This window comes from Peromyscus californicus, unplaced genomic scaffold (assembly GCF_007827085.1).
Source record: "Peromyscus californicus insignis strain IS unplaced genomic scaffold, ASM782708v3 Scaffold_4__1_contigs__length_199733344, whole genome shotgun sequence".
Classification (NCBI taxonomy): Eukaryota; Metazoa; Chordata; class Mammalia; order Rodentia; family Cricetidae; genus Peromyscus; species Peromyscus californicus.
Window position 1 is genome coordinate 102,184,161 of NW_026294562.1, and position 21,832 is coordinate 102,205,992.

The 21,832-nt window shown below is 43.5% G+C and overlaps 1 protein-coding gene across 1 annotated transcript in view; it reads left to right on the plus strand.

The window, feature by feature from the left end:
• Positions 1 to 21,832, plus strand: part of Mrpl48 (mitochondrial ribosomal protein L48) — a 65,659-nt gene that overhangs the window by 41,613 nt on the left and 2,214 nt on the right. Inside the window, exons 5-7 of the mRNA XM_052760192.1 lie at positions 385 to 473; positions 12,591 to 12,760; positions 20,747 to 20,849. Coding sequence (XP_052616152.1) covers positions 385 to 473; positions 12,591 to 12,760; positions 20,747 to 20,849 — 362 coding nt within the window. The remainder of the gene's footprint in view (positions 1 to 384; positions 474 to 12,590; positions 12,761 to 20,746; positions 20,850 to 21,832) is intronic.

Genomic DNA, 21,832 nt, shown 5'->3' on the forward strand with positions numbered 1-21,832 from the left:
TCGCTTTCTACACATGGGTCCTGGAGTTGGAACTCAGTCATCAGGCTTGGCAACAGCACCCTTACCTGCTGAGCCATTGCCCTCAAAAAAATAAAAACCAACAATGACAAAACCAACCAAACCAAGAATTAAAAATGTCCAAAGAATGTTGTTTGTTGAGGAACAAGAAGAAATGAGTCTCACTAAAATATGTTTGTCTCCTTGACCACCACTGACTTTTTTCAAGAGAGAATTTCCCAAAGGAAGCTGAGTGTGTGTGTGTGTGGGGGGGCTGAAGATATTTCAGGAGCTAAAAGGAGAGAAAGAAAGGGAAAACTGGGAATAACCAAGAATTACCTCCCTACATCTGCTCTCTGTCTCTGGCTTTGTCTTGTTTTCTCTTAGGTGGTATTCTCCTGAGGGCCAGTCGGCACTACAAGACAAAGCCCACTCATGGCATTGGCAGATACAAACACTTGGTGAAAACGCTAGAGGTAAGAGGCGAGGCAAGTCCTCTGTGAGCAGAGATGCGAGGATCGTGTGTGCACACAGCCCCAAGAGCTGTACAGGATATAGAGTCCTCCGTCACCTTGGGTGTTTTAGTTGAAATCATACAGGCTGAAGACGGTTCTGCCAGCTGCTGATCTTGCTCCTTGGCCAGACATAGTAAAACCCCAATTTTCAGGTTTTTATTACGATATTTTGGGGATAAAAATCTTCTTAGTACTTAGTTCAGTGTAGACCTCAGAGTGGAAATTAGAAAGTGGCATTAGTTGAGGGGCTGGAGATTTCTCAACAGTTAAGAGCACGTACTGCCACCAGGTGTGGTGGCACACACGTTTAATCCCAGCACTCAGGAGGCAGAAGCAGGTGTATCTCTCTGGTTTAAGGCCAGCCTGGTCTACAGAGCAAGCCCCAGGACATCTAGGGTTACACAGAGAAACCCTATCTCTAAAAACTGGAAGAAAAGAAAAAAAAAAAAAAAGAGCATGTACTACTCTTGCAGAGGGCCCAAGTTTGGTTCCCAAAATCCATATCTACTGACTCATAACTGCCTATAACTCCAGCTCCAGGGAGATACAATGCCTGAGGTCTCTGTTGGTACCTGCAGTCATGTGTGCATGCAAGTGTGCATAATTAAAATAATTAAAAATTAAAATAGAAACACTTTTACAAATTACTGTAATTAATTAAAATATTGATTATTTTAATAAAAATATTTTAATTGGTTAATTAAAATAAAAATTTTAATAATAAAAAATTAATTAGCATTAGTTGAATAAATGTTGTGTGGCAAGTGAGAGATGGATTGCTATTTTTAGCCTAATAGCTGGTTTTTAGAGTATTTGCAGATGTAAATATGTATGCAAACCTTGGGTCATTGCAAGTGATGACTAGGAAGCGTTACCAAACATCATTCAGTCATTTCACCTGTTTCTCTGGCCCTGATGCTTGATAGCTTCTGTAGGTGGTTAAACCTCTCTGCATGTGAGGAGGCTTTGGCTTTGAGTTTTGAGTCTGTGACTTCCTGTAGGCAGTAAAATTGAGAAGATTTTGTTGGTCTAGTTAGGGAATCTTCAACAGCTTTTGTTCTTTGGCTTATTTTAATTCTCCCGTACAACTATATGCCTGCCACTGCCTCTCTAAGGCAGAGAAGGTCTGTTGGGACCTCACAGCTGCTGAACTTGCCACCAAAGAATTTCACAAGAAGAACATTCACCCTTGAGACCTGTGTCAGGCTGGCTCCCCACAGGAAACATGTTCAGGTTCAGTTCTGCCACGTTTAAGCTTTGTGACTCTGGGCAGTTACCTTCATCTGTGTAAGCATGATAGATCCTGAAGTTATATGTAAAAAGATATTATATGCAAATTTTTCTGAGAGTTGGAATTACAGGCCCGAGACACCATGCCCAGCTGAGTCCATAGCTTTTGTCTGAATTATTGGTATGGATCAAAGCTAGGACCTTACACATGGTAGACAACTGTTCTACCACTAAGGTGCTTCCCAGCCCTCATAGCATTTGTCAGACTCTGTAAAAGTTAAGAAACTTTGGATTTGAATAGCCCAACAGTCTGGGGGCGGGGGAGTGGAGTGTGTTTCAGATAGCATGAAGCTTTGAAATGTTTAATGAACAGATACCTATTATGTAATATCCCCTATTGATGACTTGCCGATTTAAAATTGGTAGGAAAACAATTTCTTAATATTTTTGTTAGTATGTATTAATTATATATAACAGTATTTTTTGTTTTGTTCTGTTTGTTTTTGTTTTTGAGGTAATTTCTCTATATAACCCCAGCTGTCCTGGAACTCACTGTGTAGACCAGGCTGGCCTTGAACTCACAGAAATCTGCCTTCCTCTGCCTCTGAGCACTAGGATCAAAGGCGTGCACCACCATGCCTGTCCATAACAGTGGCTTTATTATGACATTTTTATGCATGTACATACTTTATTTCACTCATATACACCCCACCCCACCCCGTTTCCCTGGATCATCACCCTCTTGTTCATACTTCCTCTGCTGTTCCCATTCTGTTTCAGGGTGTGTGTGTGTGACTCAATGAATCTCATAGGAGTAGCTTACAGGAACATGGGTGAGAATATATTTACAGGAGCATGAGTACCTTACTAGTGGCTATATTACTGAAGAAATGGTCTCTCCTTTTTCCATCAGCAGACTGTATATAAGTCTGTGGGGTGAGTGTTTCCATGACAGCTGTGGACAGGCCTGGTCTTGTGTGGGTAACCACAGCTTCTGGGATTCCAGGAGTGCAGCAGCCATATCATGCCTGGAAGTCAACACCCCACATGTCTCCCCACCTCCCTTCTGACTCTTCCATTCTTTCCACCCTTTCTTCTATGAGTTTCCCAAACCTTGGAGGGGTCATATAGGTTTCCCCTTTATGACTGGGCATTCAGTAATCATTTATTTTCAGTGCTTTGGCTAGTTCTGAGTTTCTGTAGTCAGGGCTGACCACTGCAAAAAGAAGCTTCTCTGGTCAAGTGGACAGCAGCAGTGATACGTGGTGTAAACAGTTACTTCGGAGGCGATGCGGCAGGACATCTTGTTTATTTCACAGAACACTGGCAGTAGCTTCCTCACCCGGGGCTATGAGCTCCCCAGCCATGGGCTTTACAGGATCAGAAAAATAATTTTTGTGGAAAGAATGAACAGGACCTGGTTCATGCCCACAGGGAGCTCTGGTCAGCTGGCAGAGACACTGCTCCCCAGAGGGTGCTAAGAGGAGCGAAATACTATTAAACCAGAGTGACTTATGCTCCTTTTGAGTCGTGGCACTTAGAGTATATTGTTGGGGTTGTTTTATTTTAGTACATCCCCTTTTAAAAACATCCTCTTTCTAAAAAGCCTCACATAAATAGTAGGAAAAGAATTCATTTTGTTTGGGTGGGGCTTGAGGTAGCTTTTCCCCCCCCTGTTCCTTGGGATCTTTCCTCTAAGGAATTTTCTACACATACCATATGCTGAGCAGCCCCATAGCTTGATCAAAAAGGAAGCCGAGTGCTGTCTGTCTGTCTCTCTGGCATCTCCACCTCACCGGTCCCCTGGCTTACCTATATTGTACCTTTTGCTTTTCATGCACGTTTGCCTGTTTCGAGGCTGCTCCCCTTCTTCATTTAAAAAACTTCTCAGTCTTTTTTTTTTCTTTCTTTTTTTTTTTTTTAATAAACTTACGATTCTCCTGCCATAGTCTTCCCAGGACTGGGTTACAGCCATACACACACACACACACACACACACACACACACACACACACACACACACACAGCTGTCTTCAGCCTTTAAACTGGGGCAGAAATGAATCATCCCTCCAAGAAACCTTCTTGGATTTCCTGCATGGAGTTATTTGTCCTTCTGTGAGCTGCCATAGTTCCTTGTGTTCTCTGTGTCCCAGGACTCACTGTCTGTGACTGTCTGTTTTGATGGCTCTCTCCTCTTCTAGATTTCGAGATACCTAAGGGTAGAGGACACGTATCTCTTTTCTTTGTGTCCTCTGTGTCCAGCATAGGGCATGGCATCAAGCAGGGACGATAAATATTGATCCAGTGAAGTTGAAATGTGGTTATTAGAGCTGCCCCGAGGCTTCGTAAAGCAGAGGTGGCAGACAGCCTGCAACTGGCAGCAGCTGGCTCCAGACAGCCTTGGTGGTTTGGAGGGAGTGGTGCTGCCTGGTCAGGGCTGGAGGCTCCTGCTCCGGGACTGTGCGGTGCCCACCATGGCTAGCACAGTCGTGCTGGATGGTGTGGACACTGCTCTAGGAGGCTCTGCTCTTCAGGACAGCACAAGGAAAGCTTTCATCTGTGGCTTCCAGAGCTTTCGACCCGTCCTGCAGGCTTGTCACTTTTCACCCCTCTGGGGACCTGGCCTAGGGAAACTAGGATCCCTGTGTGGTCTCCTTGAAACCAGAGGCAAGGAAAAAAAAAAAAAACCAACACAAACAAACAACAGCAAACAGTAAGTTGGCAGGTCCCCATTTTTTCCTTCCCTGGTGTCTTTCTCATCCTCTTGGAGTCTAATGTCCCCAAGGAGATGTTAGTCAGTTTTCACACTCATGCTTGAAGTGCCTTTGTCTCGTTTTTACTTATGTTCTCCCTTCCCTCCTTTCAAATGCACTTCTCAGTCTCTGAGACTTTTGTTTCTTTAGAGTTGTTTTGAGACAGAGTCTAAAACTCACAGAGATCCACCTGCCTCCTCTGCCTCCTGAATGCTGGGATTATAGTGTTCCACTATTCCAGCTGCCTTCTGACTTTTAAACCTTTTGGAAAGAAGGGGCGTCTAGTTCACTCCTCTTGTCAGTGCTGGTTGACCCAATTTATAACTCTTCCCTTGGTTTCCACCCTAATCATGTGTCCTTGTCCCTGAGGAGGTAATGAGGTGGGATAGAGTGAAGCTTCTGGGGAGGCACACAGGAGGCAGGTAACACCGTGATCTGGGGAGACACACAGGAGGTAACACCGTGATCTGGGGAGACACACAGGAGGGAGGTAACACCATGATCTGGGGAGACACACAGGAGGGAGGTAACACCGTGATCTGGGGAGACACACAGGAGGTAACACCATGATCTGGGGAGACACACAGGGGGTAACACCATGATCTGGGGAGGCACACAGGAGGAGGTAACACCGTGATCTGGGGAGACACACAGGAGGAGGTAACACCGTGATCTGGGGAGACACACAGGAGGTAACACCGTGATCTGGGGAGACACACAGGAGGGAGGTAACACCATGATCTGGGGAGACACACAGGAGGGAGGTAACACCATGATCTGGGGAGACACACAGGAAGAGGTAACACCGTGATCTGGGGAGACACACAGGAGGCAGGTAACACCGTGATCTGGGGAGACACACAGGAGGCAGGTAACACCGTGATCTGGGGAGACACACAGGAGGGAGGTAACACTGTGATCTGGGGAGACACACAGGAGGAGGTAACACCGTGATCTGGGGAGGCACACAGGAGGGTGGTAACAAACCAATGAGAACCCCTCTTACACCACAGGCCAACCTCTCTCTTGGTGATCTTCTGCATACTTTCTCACACACCCATGTGTGCCTTTGCACATACCATTCCTCTCCATGAACTCATCTTCCTGTTTTCACCATGGTTCTCCTCCTGCAATATCCAGCTTGACTAAGGACAGTGAGGGATCACTTTCCAGGGCACATCTCTGCACTCAGCACTTACTTTGTCAATCTTAGCTTTCTCCAAATGCCTGGTATCCTTCTGTTGAATTTTAAATGCTTCAGATTCTTTTGGTGTGAGTTTTCTTTGACAAGTTAAAAGTAATAATAGTCTGGCTGTTGGGGAGACCCCATTCCAGCTATTAACTGTTGGTCAGAATTACAAGAAGCAGCACCAACCACTAAAGTCAAGTTCTCATGGAGCCAAAATCGTGTTAAACCACTAAACTGCATGGGCTCGTACACACAGTCCATAATCCTGTCCATTCATGGTACAGTTTATTCAAAGGCCCTTTATTTCTCTGTTAGCCACTTCTTTGTTGTTCTACAAACTGAAATTTGGGGGCATATTGTACCAATAAAGTTTCTTTATTCACCACTTTATTATTTAAAATAATAATAATAATAGTCTGGCTGCTGAGGTGGCTCTGTGGGTAAAGGTGCCTGCTGCACAAGCTGACTTTGATCCCTGGAACGCATAGTGGAAGGAGAGAACTGATTTCTGAAGGTACTTGTCCCTTCACACACACACACACACACACACACACACACACACACACACACACACACACACACACACACACACTCACAGACAGAGAGACAGACAGAGAGACAAAAAAGCTTCCTAACTGTCTAATTTACTGATCTAATTTACTCACTCACTTGCCCTTAGCTGTTGTCTAGCTTCCAATCTTGAGGTAGTAGCAGCTTAGCCATCAGAATTGTAAAGAAGGTAAGGGAGGATAATATCAGAGGCAGCATAAATGGCTTTCCAGGCTTTGGGGCAGGAGAGTAATCTGTGACTCTCATAACTCAGTTGATTTCAGTCTTTACCCAGTGGACTTTAGCGATCAAGATACCTTTTCTCTAGGAAACTTGATGCTGTTTTTACTGTTGATACAAAAGAAGTGACTCCCGTTTTTGACATCTTTATTTTGTTTAAGCATCTTTAGATATAGGTCAGTACTCACGGCCACAAGTCTGAAGAGACTGCAATCATTTCCAGAAAAATCAACAAGGTGGAATGCTTTACAGCTAATAGTCCTAGCTCACTGGAAACAAGATTGCTTTTGTTGGTCTGGTGACTGCAGGTCTAGACGTGGATTACAGGAGTGCCTTGGGGAGGCTTGTTTTATACTAGGACCCATATTCCCCCTTAAGTCTGCTCCTTGTAACTCAGTGACAAGAAATGCCATCGTTGATTATCTACTGTGTGCCTGCTCTGTGCTGAGCGTTGATGCTCGGGTGAGTAGGACTTGGTCCTGCAAAGGCAGTCAGCTGAGGAAGTTCTCACATCTGACTAAATACATGTGGTGATGCTTTACTGGAGGATTACATTAAGAGAGCAGAGATGCACAAGCAATCCTGTCATGTACATATGCATATATGTGTATGTACATGTTGAAGTACAATTTTACCTGTCAATTTCAGATACATCAATATGTAAAAGAAGTGATGTTTCCTGCAAGAGTCAATGAAGAAGTTATGGGGGTCGGCACAATAGAGATTTGTTAAATGCCATCAGTATTATTAGTACTGGCTGTGTAACAGACATCTGAGAGTATCTAGTTGCTTGGGGTACCTTGTAACACCGAGCTATCCAGAACATAAAATAGTTACCTGGGGATTTTCCAGACTCAGAGGCCTCTGGTCTCCAGATCACTAGGAGTCTTGCCCTACCTCATGTATTCTTTCAAATTATAACCGTATTGATTTTCAGACTTTACATGAATAGTAGTAAAGATGCCTTTCAGTTTTCAAAGTCCTTTCACACACATTGTCACAGTGCTTTACAATCCATGTTCACTGGACACCGGTGTGCTGGAGCCATTCCCTATCCAAGTCTATTAATAGCAGTCTTCCCCATTACAGACATACCAAATGAATAAACAGGATTCCCTAAATCCCCAACTTTTCACCTCTCTGTTTTACTTGTTGAAAATAAAGTTTCAGCTGGGCAGTGGTGGTGCACGCCTTTAATCCCAGCACTCGGGAGGCAGAGGCAGGTGGATCTCTATGAGTGCAAGGCCAGCCTGGTCTAGAGAGGGAGTTACAGGACAGCCAGGGCTACACAAAGAAAGCCTGTTTTGAAAAACAAACAAAACAAAAAAAAAGGAAAGAAAAAAAGTTTCACAAATAAAACTGGATATGAATTTTTTTGAGATGCAGAGGGCTTTTTATAAAAACCATATTTGCTCCTAGTAAAGTCTGCTTGTTATGTACAGTGCAGTATTGCATGGAGTTTCAAAGATGAACACAATTCTCTTAGACTCTGCAGTTTTAGCCTCAGAGCAAGTTTGAACACCCCATCTTTTGATTCAGTAGCACCTATGAGGTAAACAGTGCGGAGAGGAGACTGACTAATGGAGAGATAATGATGCATCTGTGGACGTGGGGCTAGTAAGTTCCCCAATTCCAGTCAGTTCGACTCTGCATTTAATATTAGTGGGCTCCAGAAATAAAAGGAAGAATGAGACACAGCACCTATTCCATGAATTGAGTTAATGATCTGCCTGCCATCGGAGACCCACAGTAAGGGCTTAAACAAGAGAGAAGTCACTTTCTCTTTCACATAGAATCAGTTAAATATACCATCATTTGTTCTGCCATACTTCCCCTCCCGCTTCTCTCATCGACTGTGATGGCAGCTCCTTCCAGAACCATCATGTCCACAGTCTAGCCGTCAAGGGTGATGGGGGAGTAGCCAACATGCTTCTTCCCATTAAGAATATATTCAAGGTGCCAGGTGGTAGTGGTGTACACCTTGATCCCAGCTCTCAGGAGGCAGGGTCTCTGTGAGTTCAACGCCAACCTGGTCTACATACAGAGTTCCAGGACAGCCAAGGCTACACAGAGAAATGCTGAAAAGAATATATTTAAGGTGCCAGTGGTGGTGGTGCACACCTTTAATCCTAGCATTTGGGAGGCAGAGGCAGGTGGATCTCTTGTGAGTTCGAGGCCAGCCTGGTATACAGAGTGAATTCCAGGTCAGCTAGGGCTACATAGTGAGACTCTGTCTCAAAAAAAAAAAAAAAAAAAAGCAACAACAAAAAAAATACAAAATAATTTTTTAAGCAGGTGCTATAACTACTGAGCTTTACAAACATTTTATTTTTACAGTATTAAAGCTGATATATTCCATTTAATTCTTATAATATACTGGTTGTTAAAGATGTAGTTTAAGGAATCAGAGACTTAGATTATTAACTTACCAAGTGACTGGTGATTTCCAGAGCTAGTATTTGAACTAAAGATGGTCAGAACCCATCTAACATCAACGCTATTTACATTTTATAGAAACTCATCAAAGGTCCCTGTGGTTGCTTACACCTTCACCACAATTTTGCTGTTCCAAATGAGGAAACTGTGTCTCCATTTTTGACACTGAATTATAAACATGCCCACCCACTGAGCATGCACTCCCTCAGATCATTACGGACTTTTCAGAGAACCATCACCAAATCATTCTGGCACTTGGCTGTCAGCCTCATTATTTTCATCTCCAGAACTTCTGGAAGCTGAATGCTGTGGTTTATCAGGGTGTTAGCACTGAGATGTTTGATGACACAAGTCTTCCCCAGTTCTCCTGCTCTAAAGGATGCCTCCTGCACTGGCAACAGACGCTCTCACTTTACAGTATAGAGCCTGGGCTTGTGCCCACAGGCCTAGCTTTCTGCCCAAATGACAGACAGTACTTAACTTTGCCATTTCCTTACTGTTGAAACCCTAAACAAGAGTTTTCTCTCTATGTCAGGGGATGAGAGACAAAATTATCTCTAAGATCTCTTCCAACTGTAAGAGAACCTTGATTCTAATTTACTTTTCTGCCAGTTCTTTGCCAGTGAGGGTGGGCAAAACCTTGCCTCCAGAATACCTGTTTTTGCCAGGCAGTGGTGGTGCACGCCTTTCATCCCAGCACTTGGGAGGCAGAGGCAGGTGGATCTCTGTGAATTCGAGGCCAGCCTGGTCTACAGAGCAAGATCCAGGACAGGCTTCAAAGCTACACAGAGAAACCCTGTATCAAAAAGCCAAAAAAAAAAAAAAAAAAAAAAGAGGTGTTCTGCTGCTGTTTGTTTGTTTATTTGTTTGTTTGTTTGAGACAGGGTTTCTCTGTGTAGCCCTGGCTGTCCTGAACTCACTCTGTAGACCAGGCTGGTCTTGAACTCACAGAGATCTGCCTGCCTCTGCCTTCCAAATGCTGGGATGAAAGGCATGCGCTACCACTGTCCGGCATTAGTCTTCTACTTGTGAAATAAAGGGTAACAATGTTAACATTCTTGTACAGGTGTGGTTAATTTCTTTTGTGGTCCATTTGGAGGATCAGAGTACAATCCTGTGGGAACGGAAGGTCGGCCACATTTCTCTGTGCCGCCTCAGTAAAACGAGGCTAGCCACAGTGCTGAGGTTTGTTGGACAGTAACCATTGTCCCTGGCACTTCTCTCCTAGCCTGCCTGCCTTTCTTGCCTATTTATCCTTGTGCCGTTGGGGTAGACTTCCAAAGCACAGCTCTATTCACTTACATCCCTTTCAGATGTCTCTCATAATTCCCCATGGCATTCACTAAGGCCTGAACTCAAGCAGTACAAATAGAGGAGAGGACCGATGTGGAGGGTGGGGGAGAGTGCTTTGAAATTACATAAACCAGGGAAAGGAGGTATAGCTCAGTGGGAGAGCGTGTGCTTGGTATGCACAAGGCCTTGAGTTTAACCCCCAGTTACCCCCCAACACACACACACACACACACACACACACACACACACACGAGCAAGCAAGCAAACAAACAAACAAACAAAAACCGCAAAAGGTTTTTTAATAGAAACTAGCATCTGGTATTACATGCGGTTAAGCTCTTGCTGGCTGTGCTGTGGCTCAGAACTGAAGTATAATATCACAATGATCTTCTGATAATGTAGTCCAGGCAGATGTAGGCCAGCATGGAAAAGCAGAGGAACCTGCTCTAGATACATATCTATTGCAGTTCAACAATTCGGGATTTTAGTTCCTGGAGTCTATCTTTTCTGGCTATGTAACTCTGGAAGACAAACCTTATTTCTGGCTTCATATTTTTCTCACACAGAGTTAGGATTGAAGTCAGGAGGATGTGCTGCTCTGTGTTAACCACTCCCATACAACGTTTTGTTCAGTGCTCAGAGCATTGTGGGATTGGTTCTGCCGTCAGGATTACTGTATTTGGAAGTCCCTTCCTCTGTCGTCCTCCTGCTTCTCCACACTGAATGCCTGCTCTCTTAGGCCGCCCTGGAAAGTGGTGCTGCTCTGTCAGGAGCAGTACTGTGGCAGCTGCTCTGCAGAGGCCGCTGAAGATACAGAAGTCTTAGATTTTCCTTTTGGAAACAGGGTCTTACTATTACAGCCTGGGTTGGCCTTGAACTTGTGGCCTTCCTGCTAGTTTCCTGGGTGCTAGGATTATAGGTGAGCACTACCATGATTGGCTCCCTCCCCCTCCTTTAATGCTGAGAATTCAGCCTGGACCCTCTTGAATATTAAGAACATGCTTTAGGGGCTGGAGAGATGGCTCAGTGGTTAAGAGCACTGGCTGCTCTTCCAGAGGTCCTGAGTTCAAGTCCCAGCAACCACATGGTGGCTCACAACCATCTACATGAGATCTGGTTCCCTCTTCTGGCCTGCAGCCATACATGCAGGCAGAACACTGTATACATAATAAATAAATAAATCTTTAAAAAAAAAGAACATGCTTTATGACTGAGCTGTATTCCAACCCCCAATAGTCTTTAAAAATGATTTTTACCAGCAGCAAGATGGAACGAATCCCCCGTTATTATTGGAAACAATGTGATGTTGACGCAGGCATGGACACAGCACCCAGCAGGACAGAATACAAGTCCAGAAGCCTCTTACCTGTGGGTATTTAGTGTATGACAGAGGTGACCGTGCATTGCTGTAGTGTTGGGTCATGTGGCCTGGCTGTTCACATGAAAGCAGGTGACCCTGGACTCCTGTTTCGTAACATACTAAACATGCTGCCAGCCTGGTCCCCAGAGTCACTTGGTGGGAAGAAAATCAGTTCCCTCAGTTTGTCCTCTGACTTACACTCATGTGCCATGTCATATGCATAGGTACACACATACACACACACACAGAGACTAATTTCAAGCAAACAAAGCATCTTAGGTTGAAGATGTAGCTAAGAGATAGAGTACATACTGAATTTAATAACCAGCACCAAAAAGAATAAAGAAAAAGGAATTTTTTTTTTTTTTTTTGCTTATAGCATAACTATCGATTTTCAAATTAAGAAACAGCACTCGAGATGGGAGGTGAGCCTCAAAACAAAGTAATGACAGAAGACAGTCACATTCAGTCTTGTTAAAATAGTGCTTGCTTTGTTCTTGTACTGGCCACTGGTAAGGAAAACTGCCTGTTCCTTCCTATGAGAACTTTAACATCTCAAAAGGGTAACCTGAGGGAAAAATAGTAAACAATTTGACTTGAAAGGTTGCTCTTAAAAAATATAAACACACTGGGCAGTGGTAGCTCTCACACCTTTAGTCCCAGCATTTGGGGGGCAGAGGCAGGTGGATCTCTGTGAGTTTGAGGCTAGCCTGGTCTACAGAGCAAGTTCCAGAACAGGCTCCAAAACTACACAGAGAAACTGTATTTTGAAAAACAAAACAAAACAAAAGAACACATTATGATTACATTTCTTCTCTCTCTCTCTCTTTTTTTTTTTTTTTTTTTGTTATAAAGATTCACTATGTAGCTCTAGATGGCCTGGAACTTCCTATGGAGACCAGGCTAGACTTGAACTTACAGAAATCCACCTGTCCCTGCCTCCTAAGGGCTGCTTACTACCATGCTCGGCAGATTAAATTTCTGATCCAGTCCTTGGACTATTTCCTTTCTCTTTGTTTTCCATTCAGCCTAAAAAGAAGAAAGCCAAAGTGGAAGTGAGAGCCATTAATCTGGGGACAGATTATGAATATGGTGTTTTAAACATCCACCTGACTGCTTATGACATGACTCTGGCAGAAAGCTATGCCCAGTATGTCCACCGCCTCTGCAACAGACTCTCCATCAAAGTTGAGGAAAGGTAGGAAGGACTCCTTTGTTTGGGATGTGTCTGGGTATCGTGCTCCACTTTTCTGTCAAGTTAGGTTTTGGAAAAATAATGTACATGTAATAAAAGCCACTCCTTCGTTACATGCCTGCCACAGCCACAGTATGGAACAGCTCATTGACCTCAGAAGTTCCCGTCCAGCCAGTCTCCTCCCTCCCACTAATCAGCTAACTAGCCCAGTTTTTAAAGTATTTACTTATGTATTGTGTATGTGCCGCTCACACAGGCCTCAGCGTGCATATGGCACAATCTGTGCGTGGAGGTCAAAGGTCAGTTTTCAGAAGTCAGTTCTTTTGCTCCCTTACATGGGTCCCTGGGATGGAACTCTGGTCATCAGATTTGGTGGCAGGTGCCTTCTCAGCTGGGTCTTCATCTCACTGCCCCTTGTTCCTGTTGTTTTAATGTCTTCAGAATATAGAAATGGAGTCACACATGGATAGCTGTTTATATCTGACCTTTTCACTTACCATAATGTATTTAAGTTCACACACGCTTTTGCAAGTTGTTTTTAAAAATTATGGCAAAATATATGTAAAACTAGTCATTTCACTACTTCTAAAATTTTTTATTGCATTCATGTGTTTATTGTGACTATGTAGGTCTGGAGATGAATGTGCCAGAGTACAAGAGTATGACGGTCAGAGCACAGATTGCAGGAGTCAGTTCTCCCCATCCGCCATGTGGGTCCGAGGGGCTCAGTTCATCAGGCTCGGTGGCAATCACCTTTACCTGCTGAGCTGTCTCACCAGCCCCATGTTAATTTTCTTTAAATGTGTATGCCAGTGATGTTATACACATCTGTAATGTGTAGTTGTTCCCACCGCCCGTGTTTGTGACTTTTCAGCTTGTAAACTGAAGTTCTGCACTTAGTAAGCAGTAATTCTGCTTTCCCTCCTCTGCTTAGCCCAGAACCGTCCCCCCCCCCCGCCCTCCCCTCCCCCGCACCAATCTGCTTATCATCTGTTTTTGATTACCCCGTAGAAGTAGAACTATACAGTATCTCTGTGTGTGTGTGTGTGTGTGTGTGTATGTGTGTGTGTGTGTGTGTGTGTGTGTGTGTGTGTGTGTGTGTGTGTGTGTGTGTGTGTTGTGACTGGTTTATTTTGCTGAGCATAATGTCTTCAGAATTCATCCATGTTGTAGAATATGTCAGAATTTCCTTAAGACTGAATACTCGATTATATACCATATTTTGCTTATCTATTCATCTGTAAATAGATGACTCTGTTCAGTTTTGGTTTTGAGATGGAGTCTCACTATGGTAACCTTAGCTGGTCTGGAACTCACTATGTAGACCAGGTTAGCTTCTCAAACTTGTAGCAATCTTCCTGCCTCTGCCTCCTAAGTCCTGAGATTATAGGCATGAGCCACCACATCCAACCTGTTTTCTTAAGTGTTTCTTTAGAAGGGTAGTGTAGTGTTTTTTAAGTTTGAACTATCAATTTTTTATTTCATGGTTTATGATTTTGGTGTCATGTATAATAACTTACTGTCTAATCCAAAGTCACAAAGCTATTTTACTAGCAGTCTCATTTTAAAGTTTTACATTAAGTGGTCCATTTTGTACTGTTTCTGTATATGGTGTGTAATTTGTGCTTGTCCCTTCCTCTTAAGAGGGAGCTGGTTTCTTTTCCTCTTTCTCTCTCCTTTCCTTTGTGGGGGTTTTTTGTCTTGTTTTGTTTTTATTTTTTCACAACAGGGTTTCTCTGTGTAGCCCTGGCTGTCCTGGAACTCACTTTGTAGACCAGGCTGGCCTGGAACTCAACAGAGATCCACCTGCCGAGTGCTGGGATTCAAGGCGTGTGCCACACCCACCCAGTGCCTTTCTTTTCTAGTATGGCTCTTCAGTTGTTCCAGTACCATTTGGTGAGGAAAAAAAAAATTTTTTTCTCCACTGAATATCTCATTGTCTTTGTTGGAAGCTAGTGTACTGTGAGTGTGTGTGTCTGTTTCCTGAAGTGATTTATGTTACATTGGTCTGTATATCTGTGCTTACACTAATGCTCCACTGTTTTGATTACTAGAGCTTGATTATGCTTTGTTCTTTTTATTGATTTATTTATGTATTATTATTGGGTTTTTTTTTTTTTTTTTTGGTTTTTCGAGACAGGGTTTCTCTGTGTAGCTTTGCGCCTTTCCTGGAACTTGCTTTGTAGACCAGGCTGGCCTTGAACTCACAGAGATCCGCCTACCTCTGCCTCCCAAATGCTGGGATTAAAGGCGTGCGCCACCACTGCCCGGTGCTTTGTTCTTTTTAAAATTATTTTTCTGTAATGGTCTTTTGGTTTTTTCTTTTAAAAGTTTTATTAATTTGTTGATATTTGATTAATTTTTTGATTATGTGTGGAGCCCGTAGGTTAGTTTGGGGGAAATTGAAATCATAATAATTTTCTCCATTGATACAGGCATTTTTTTCTTGCTCTCCTTTTGATGTATTCTCTGGAAAACTTTCGGAGAAGGAAGTGATATTTACTAACTGCCTGTTCCAGGGCAGGTTCTTTTCATATCTTATCTCAGTGTTTCTGTCCACATACATGTCCTGTGCTTTGCCTTAAATAACATTAAGTCACTTGATTAGAAATGGCTTCCCTTTTAAGTTCTTATTCAACTTAATTATGCCAAGGAGCCATTCTCAGAGTGGCGCTGGTGTGTCCTGAACACTGATCTTTGCAACAAAGAGGGGACCTCGGGCTTGGAGTCTTTGGCAAGATACCTTGCTAGGATTTGTGACATGGGTTTTGTTTTCATTGTGTTTATTTTTAACTTGCCTTCTACTTATGTCAGCTGATACGGGTTTTCCTTAACAATCATGACATAAAGTCTGACTTTCTGGGGAATCATTTACTTTCAGTGAACATGTTCTGTGAGCTTTGACTAATGTATACAGTAGAATCGGTTCCATTATAATCAAGATATAGAACATTCTGTCATTCTGAGTTCTCTGCTTCTGTAGTAGTCAACTCCTTTCCCACCCCAGTGCACGCTGACTTTTAATCTATTTCCTTTCCCTGTAGTTTTGACCTTTTCAGGATGTCATATAAATGAAAAAATATAGCATTTTCCCATTTAAAGATGGAGTAATATCGTCACGATTTACCCATATTTGCCTGCATCAGACACCTTGCTCCTTTTTGCTGCTCAGTGGCATTTCATTAGAAGAATGTGCTGCAGTTTGTCCATTTACTAATTGAAGGGCTATTGCACTTTCAGTTTTTGACAGTTATGTGTAGAGCCACTATAAATAGGAATGGGTTTGTGTGAGAGCACAAATTTTCATTTCTAAGTAAGAATGTGGTTTATGGTCATACCATAAGTGTAATATATGTTTGGTTTATAGGAGATTCTGCAAGCTTTTCTAAAAAGGCTATACCCTTAATCTCTCACCAACAATGTTTGACTTCCACATTGTTCTACATCTCACATTTCTTCTTAAATTAACTTTTTAAGTGAGATGATTTTTTTTTTAAAGAAATTTGCTTATTTTATGTATAGGAGTGCTCTATCTGCATGTATATCTTTATGCCAGAAGAGGGCATCAGATCCCACTATAGATGGTTGTGAGCCACCATGTTTCTGGAAATTGAACTCAAGACTTCTGGAAGAGCAGCTAGTGCTCTTAACCACTGAGCCATCTCTCCAGCCCTGAGATGATTTTTTAAAAGAGTTAATAACAGCTTAGGTAATTTGTTGTTATGACAAGGTTGTAAGTAGATACATACCATGTGGGTACACAAAAATGACCATTTCTTTTTTGATATTAATATATTCCCATTTTACAGACCAGGAAACCAAGGATCTGAAAGACTAAAGTCACAGAACCAGGAAGTTCTCAGGACTCTAAATCAGTTTTGTCTGATTTCCATATTTTCAATTATGTTAGGTCTAAGTTTTTAAGCCAGATTTGAACTTTTACACCTTCACAATGTAGAGTGCAGCTGTTAAAATGCATTAGAGACTTGATGAGAAGCTGTGACTTTAGCTCTCGACGGCAGGAACATTGCTGTCATTCTTTTAAGCCTGAACACTGAACGCGGGATCTAGGTTTTTCTTAGGCCTCTGAGGATTGGATGTTCTTTAGCACTCAGCACACACATCTGCCGTGTGACCTGGTGTGCTATGCATTCATCAGTTCCCTTTCCCTGACTGTGTGCTCCTTGTCGATGGGGACTGTGGTCTTTGTTTCTTTAGCAGCTAGCAAGGCCTGTCACATGGGAAACATTCCGTCATTGAAGATTGACAGGTTCTTGAATGTGACTATACAATCCAGTTGTGTAGGACATAATTCCTAAAAATTAGGGAAAGGGCTTTTAATTAATAAAACACTATTGCTGGACCACTTTTCCCATATGTGGTAGACTCTGTCCTAGACATTCTGATTAGTGCACATAATGGTTAGTCTTTGCAATAATTCTAACTCCAGCTAGGTGAAAAAGTCCTAAAGTACTTTCAGGATGCATGCACAGCTTACCTATACATGTACATGCACACACACTAAGAGAAAGATTCATAGCATGGAATAGGGTACATGAAAAAGTGTGCAATGTCAACATAATGCTTTGCTTCAGCCTGGGAAGATGGCTCAGCAGGTAATGCTTACTGTGCAAGCCTGAGAACCCCAGCACACCATGTGTGACAGCACACGCCTGTAATCTCAGCACGGGGAAGTGGAGATTGATGAACTGATGAGAGAACCTGTCTCAAAAAATATGTTGGAGAGTGATAAAAGAAGGCACCTGACATCAGCCTCTGGCTTCCACAACCGCCCATACGGGCAACTGCACCCACACACAGTGCCTATGCATGCGTGTGCGTGCACACACACACACACACACACACACACACACACACAAATAATAATGAAATTGAAGCTTGTCCATCATCCTAGATTTGAACCCATTTTTCCCTGTCTGGTTCTCAGTTCTTCTAATAGGCACTTCATGTAGTGTTTGGTATAATTTTTCTATAATGGAAATGTGATTGTGTCCTTCCCTGCTTACGACACTTCTCATTCCTTCTCACCTCATTACTTCCCACTCTCTTAGGATTAGCTAATATCTTCTGTGACTTCCTAGGTGCTCATGGCCTGGCACCCTTCCCCTATTTTAACCCATCCTGTCCTTCCCTCCTCTCTGCTTCAAGGTTGGATTTCTACTTCAAGACCTTTGCTTAGACTCTGCAGAGCTTGACTGTTCTTCTGCCTCCCCTCACCCACTTTCCTTTCTCTTTTCATCCCTCCCTCCCTCTTTGCCTTTTCTTCCTTTATTTTGAGGTAGGGTTTCATGTAGCCCAGGTTGGCCTTGATTATGTAGTTGAAGCTGATCCTTCTGCCTCCCTCTCCAGGTGCTGGGGTTAACGGTGTGTGCCGCTTTGTTTTAGTCGATTCTGTGCTGGGGATTGAGCCTGGGGCTTCAAAGCTCTCTACCAACTGAGCTACATCCTCAGCCAGCCCCAGGTTTTTCTTGGGTGTCATCTTGATTATTACTTCTTTAAGAAAGCTTATTAAATCCTTGTGCTATATATTCAGGAGAAATAAAGGGTATATATGTTCCCTTTCATAACACACATTCCTTATTCTTGTATTTATTTCACAATGTCTTTCAGATTATGTTCTGTATTATGTTGAGTTCTATAAGGCAATGCTGCTTCTGTCTTCATTAGTGGTCCAGTCCTAAGAGCTGGCCTAGTCTGCAGTACGTTCTAGGTAAATGCTGCTTGATTTGGGTTGTGTGCCAGCCCTCATGGACAAGCTTCTTAGAACAGCAGGATGGATGAATGGCATCCTGGTTTTGGCTTCTTTCTTGGCTCTTTGCTGCAATAGCTCAGCATGAAGAGCTGTTTGTTTTACCGATTCATTGCTCTGCATTGGGTGAGGTTTTCCAACTGTTGTATCACTGGGCATTCACATCGCCCAGCTTTTCAGAGATGACTCTGTTTTCTGGTGATTCTCATTTCATTTTGGTCTCTGGGGTGGGGATGGAGGTGTGGGGATAATAGCTGTGACCTTGAGTTGGAATTGGGCTAGAAGAGCAGCCTGCCAGCTTCTGTTCCAAACGCCTGCGGTCTGAATTGTGCAGCTGCCGCTCCTCCTGGTTTGCCGGCTTCCTTTGCTAAGCAGCTGCCTGGGGGACAGAAATATTCATCAAGGAGCGGCTTCAGGCCTGGAGCTGACCAGCCTGTGTTTCATGGAGTGTGAAAGTACCACTCAGCATCACTGGCTGTGAGGCCACTCTTTCTTTACCTTAAAGAAAAAGATCCATTTTCAAAAAAAAAAAAAGTTGAAGTCTAGCTTTGTGTGTTTCTGACTGTTTGTTTGGGCAGTACTGAGGACTGAATGTGATGTCTAAGGCATGCTCCACAGGCTCTCTTCCCCAGCGTTCCCTGGTATTTGCTGTGCTGGGGAAGGGAGTCCAAAGAGAGCACTGGCAACTGGGTTGACTCTGGGTTTTCACTGCTCCCTTTCTGTGTCTGACCAACTCTTTATTCTGTGTGGAGAACTGGAAAGTAAAGAGAATACAGATAAGTGAAGAAAAATTACCTGGACTTTAACTACTTAAAGACATCATCTACTTTGAAATGACCAGTTTTCTCAGTTATCCTTATTTATTCTTAGTTTTCTCATTATTCATTCAGATGGGGACTCACTGTATAGCCAAAATGGCCTTGAACATCTAATCACCCTGCCTCCACCTCCCAAGTGCTGGTATTACAAATGTGTGGAGGGAGGGGGGCAGCTGTCTTCTTCAATTGGTCTCCACTTTATTTTTTGAGGCAGGGTCTCTCACTGAACCTCGAGCTCAGTGATGCAACTAGATTGGCTGGTAAGCAAGCCCCAGGGATCCCTCTGTCCCCACCTTTCAAACTCTGGGAGCCCAGGCACTCACTGCTATACCTGAGTTTGAAATGGTGCTGGGGATCCGAACCCAGGTCCTCATGCTTGCAGAGCAGGCACTCTACTGACTGAGCTACTCCCCAGCTTCTTCTGGTCTCTTTGAGCAACTCTAGGTAAGCGGTAAGCGCCGGAGTCTTTTTTTTTTTTTTTTTTTTTTTGGTTTTTCGAGATGGGGTTTCTCTGTGTAGCCCTGGTTGTTCTGTAAAACAGGCTGGTCTTGAAATCAGAGATCCACTCTCTGCCTCCCCAGTGCTGGGATTAAAGGGGTGTGGTATCACTGCCTGTCGTTATTAGTATTTCGTTTCTCTTTAGTTTGATGAGCTTTTCGGTGAAATAAATGCAACATTAATACCTTACTTCTGCGTAGCCATTAGTTCAGTCTCACCCCCATATCGGATCCTCAGAATGTGCTCACAGAGGCTCAGATTGTAATCTCATTTACTCGTGAAGCTCAGAGGGGAGAGTGGCTTACCCAAGCTCATATTGTTGATAAATGGCAGACTCCAAGCACACTGCTCTTTTCCCTGTAGAGCTTGGCCTGCTGAAGCTAACAGAGTAGTCCCAGCCTAGGTGACTGAAATCATTCTGTCTCACTGGAGGAGTCCTCATGGCTTTCAGTGGGTAGAGGTGGGAATGCATAGACCAGCACCCACAATGAGAATTGCCTGGTCTGGAATGTTACTAGTGCTGACGTTGAAAGAGCTGTTCCAGAACTCTTGGATATAACACCTTATTTCTCCGGAGCAAGCACAGTGATCAGGGCTCACCTCCAAAGTATACCTAAGTGCTGGGCTGGATTCCCTTAGAACAGGCTCTTGTTCGGTAGCAGCAAATACGTATTATCACCAGGGTTATACTCAGGGTCTTGTGCCAGTCAGTGTCAAGGGGGCACAGAAAGGCTGTATTCCCTCAGAGTTCAGAGATGTCTGGAAAAGGTAAAGGTGTCTGCTTTCCTTGACACTGGCTGCAGGAGATATGACATGGAGCAGTGGTTGTACTCACAGATGACCCTGGTAGACGGGGTGCTGCTGGCCTGAGTGGACACTCAACAGTTAACTCTTCTTCTGCAGTTACGCGATGCCCACCAAAACCATGGAGGTGATGCGGCTACCAGCCCAAGGCAACAAAATGGTCCTAGACTCAGTCCTTACCACCCATGAGCGAGTGGTTCAGGTAGGCACTCTGGGGGTCCCCAAGTGCTTTTGCTTCTCTGGTTCCCACCCCCCTCTTTCTTTCCATTTGTCACACATTTTTTTCCTCTTGTCCTTCCTGCCCTTAAACGATGGTGTACTCCAGAGCTGGGTTCTTGACTCCTCTACCTCTCCTGTTATGAAATAGCCTTTGTTCCCCAAGCTTCATTGTATACCAATACCCCTAGGTGTACACACACACACATACACACACACCCGATCTGTTGCCTGAGCTCAAATATAGTAGACCTGGTTGTCCAGTGGCCTTTTGTGGATGTTCCACAGTGTATTCGCTGACCTCATTGTATGGAAAATTAATTGTTCAGGACAACTTCTCAAAATTCTTTGAGCCTAATCTTTAATCCTTCTTTGTCTTCTGACTTGTTTAAGATGGCACTTCATTAATTTTTGTGGCCAAGTAATATTCCATTGTATGAAATTTTATTTACATTATTTCCATTGTATTCCCCTTTTAATCCACCAAAGAACCTTATCAGCAGGGTAGTAAGACTGTTGAGGGAGCACTACCCATGTCTAAACATCTCATTTTAAAATGACTTGGAAATGTTTAAGTCTTTAACTAGTAATTTGCTTCTGATGCACGCTAGGTGGCTGTCACTTGCTGCTGAGGCCCGCAGGCTGAAGTAGGACGTCTGTAGCACTAGTGCATTGTGGGTTCCTCCTGCTGCTCCTTGATGGCTGTCCCTTTCACTCCAGCCACAGGAGCTTATCCGGATTTTCTAATGCTGCTATACAGTTCACAGTTTACTGAATGCTGCGCCTTCAGCCCTGAAAACTGACCATGCTACTGTCTAAGTCTCCTGATTTAATCCCATTTTCCTCCAAGACTTCACCCAGACATTATCCACTCCTGAAGCTTTCTTTGACTTTCCCTTGACTGAGTTAAGTTGTTATGTCTCTTGTGGTCCTCATAGTACTCTTTGTGCCTTTCCACCACACATCTGA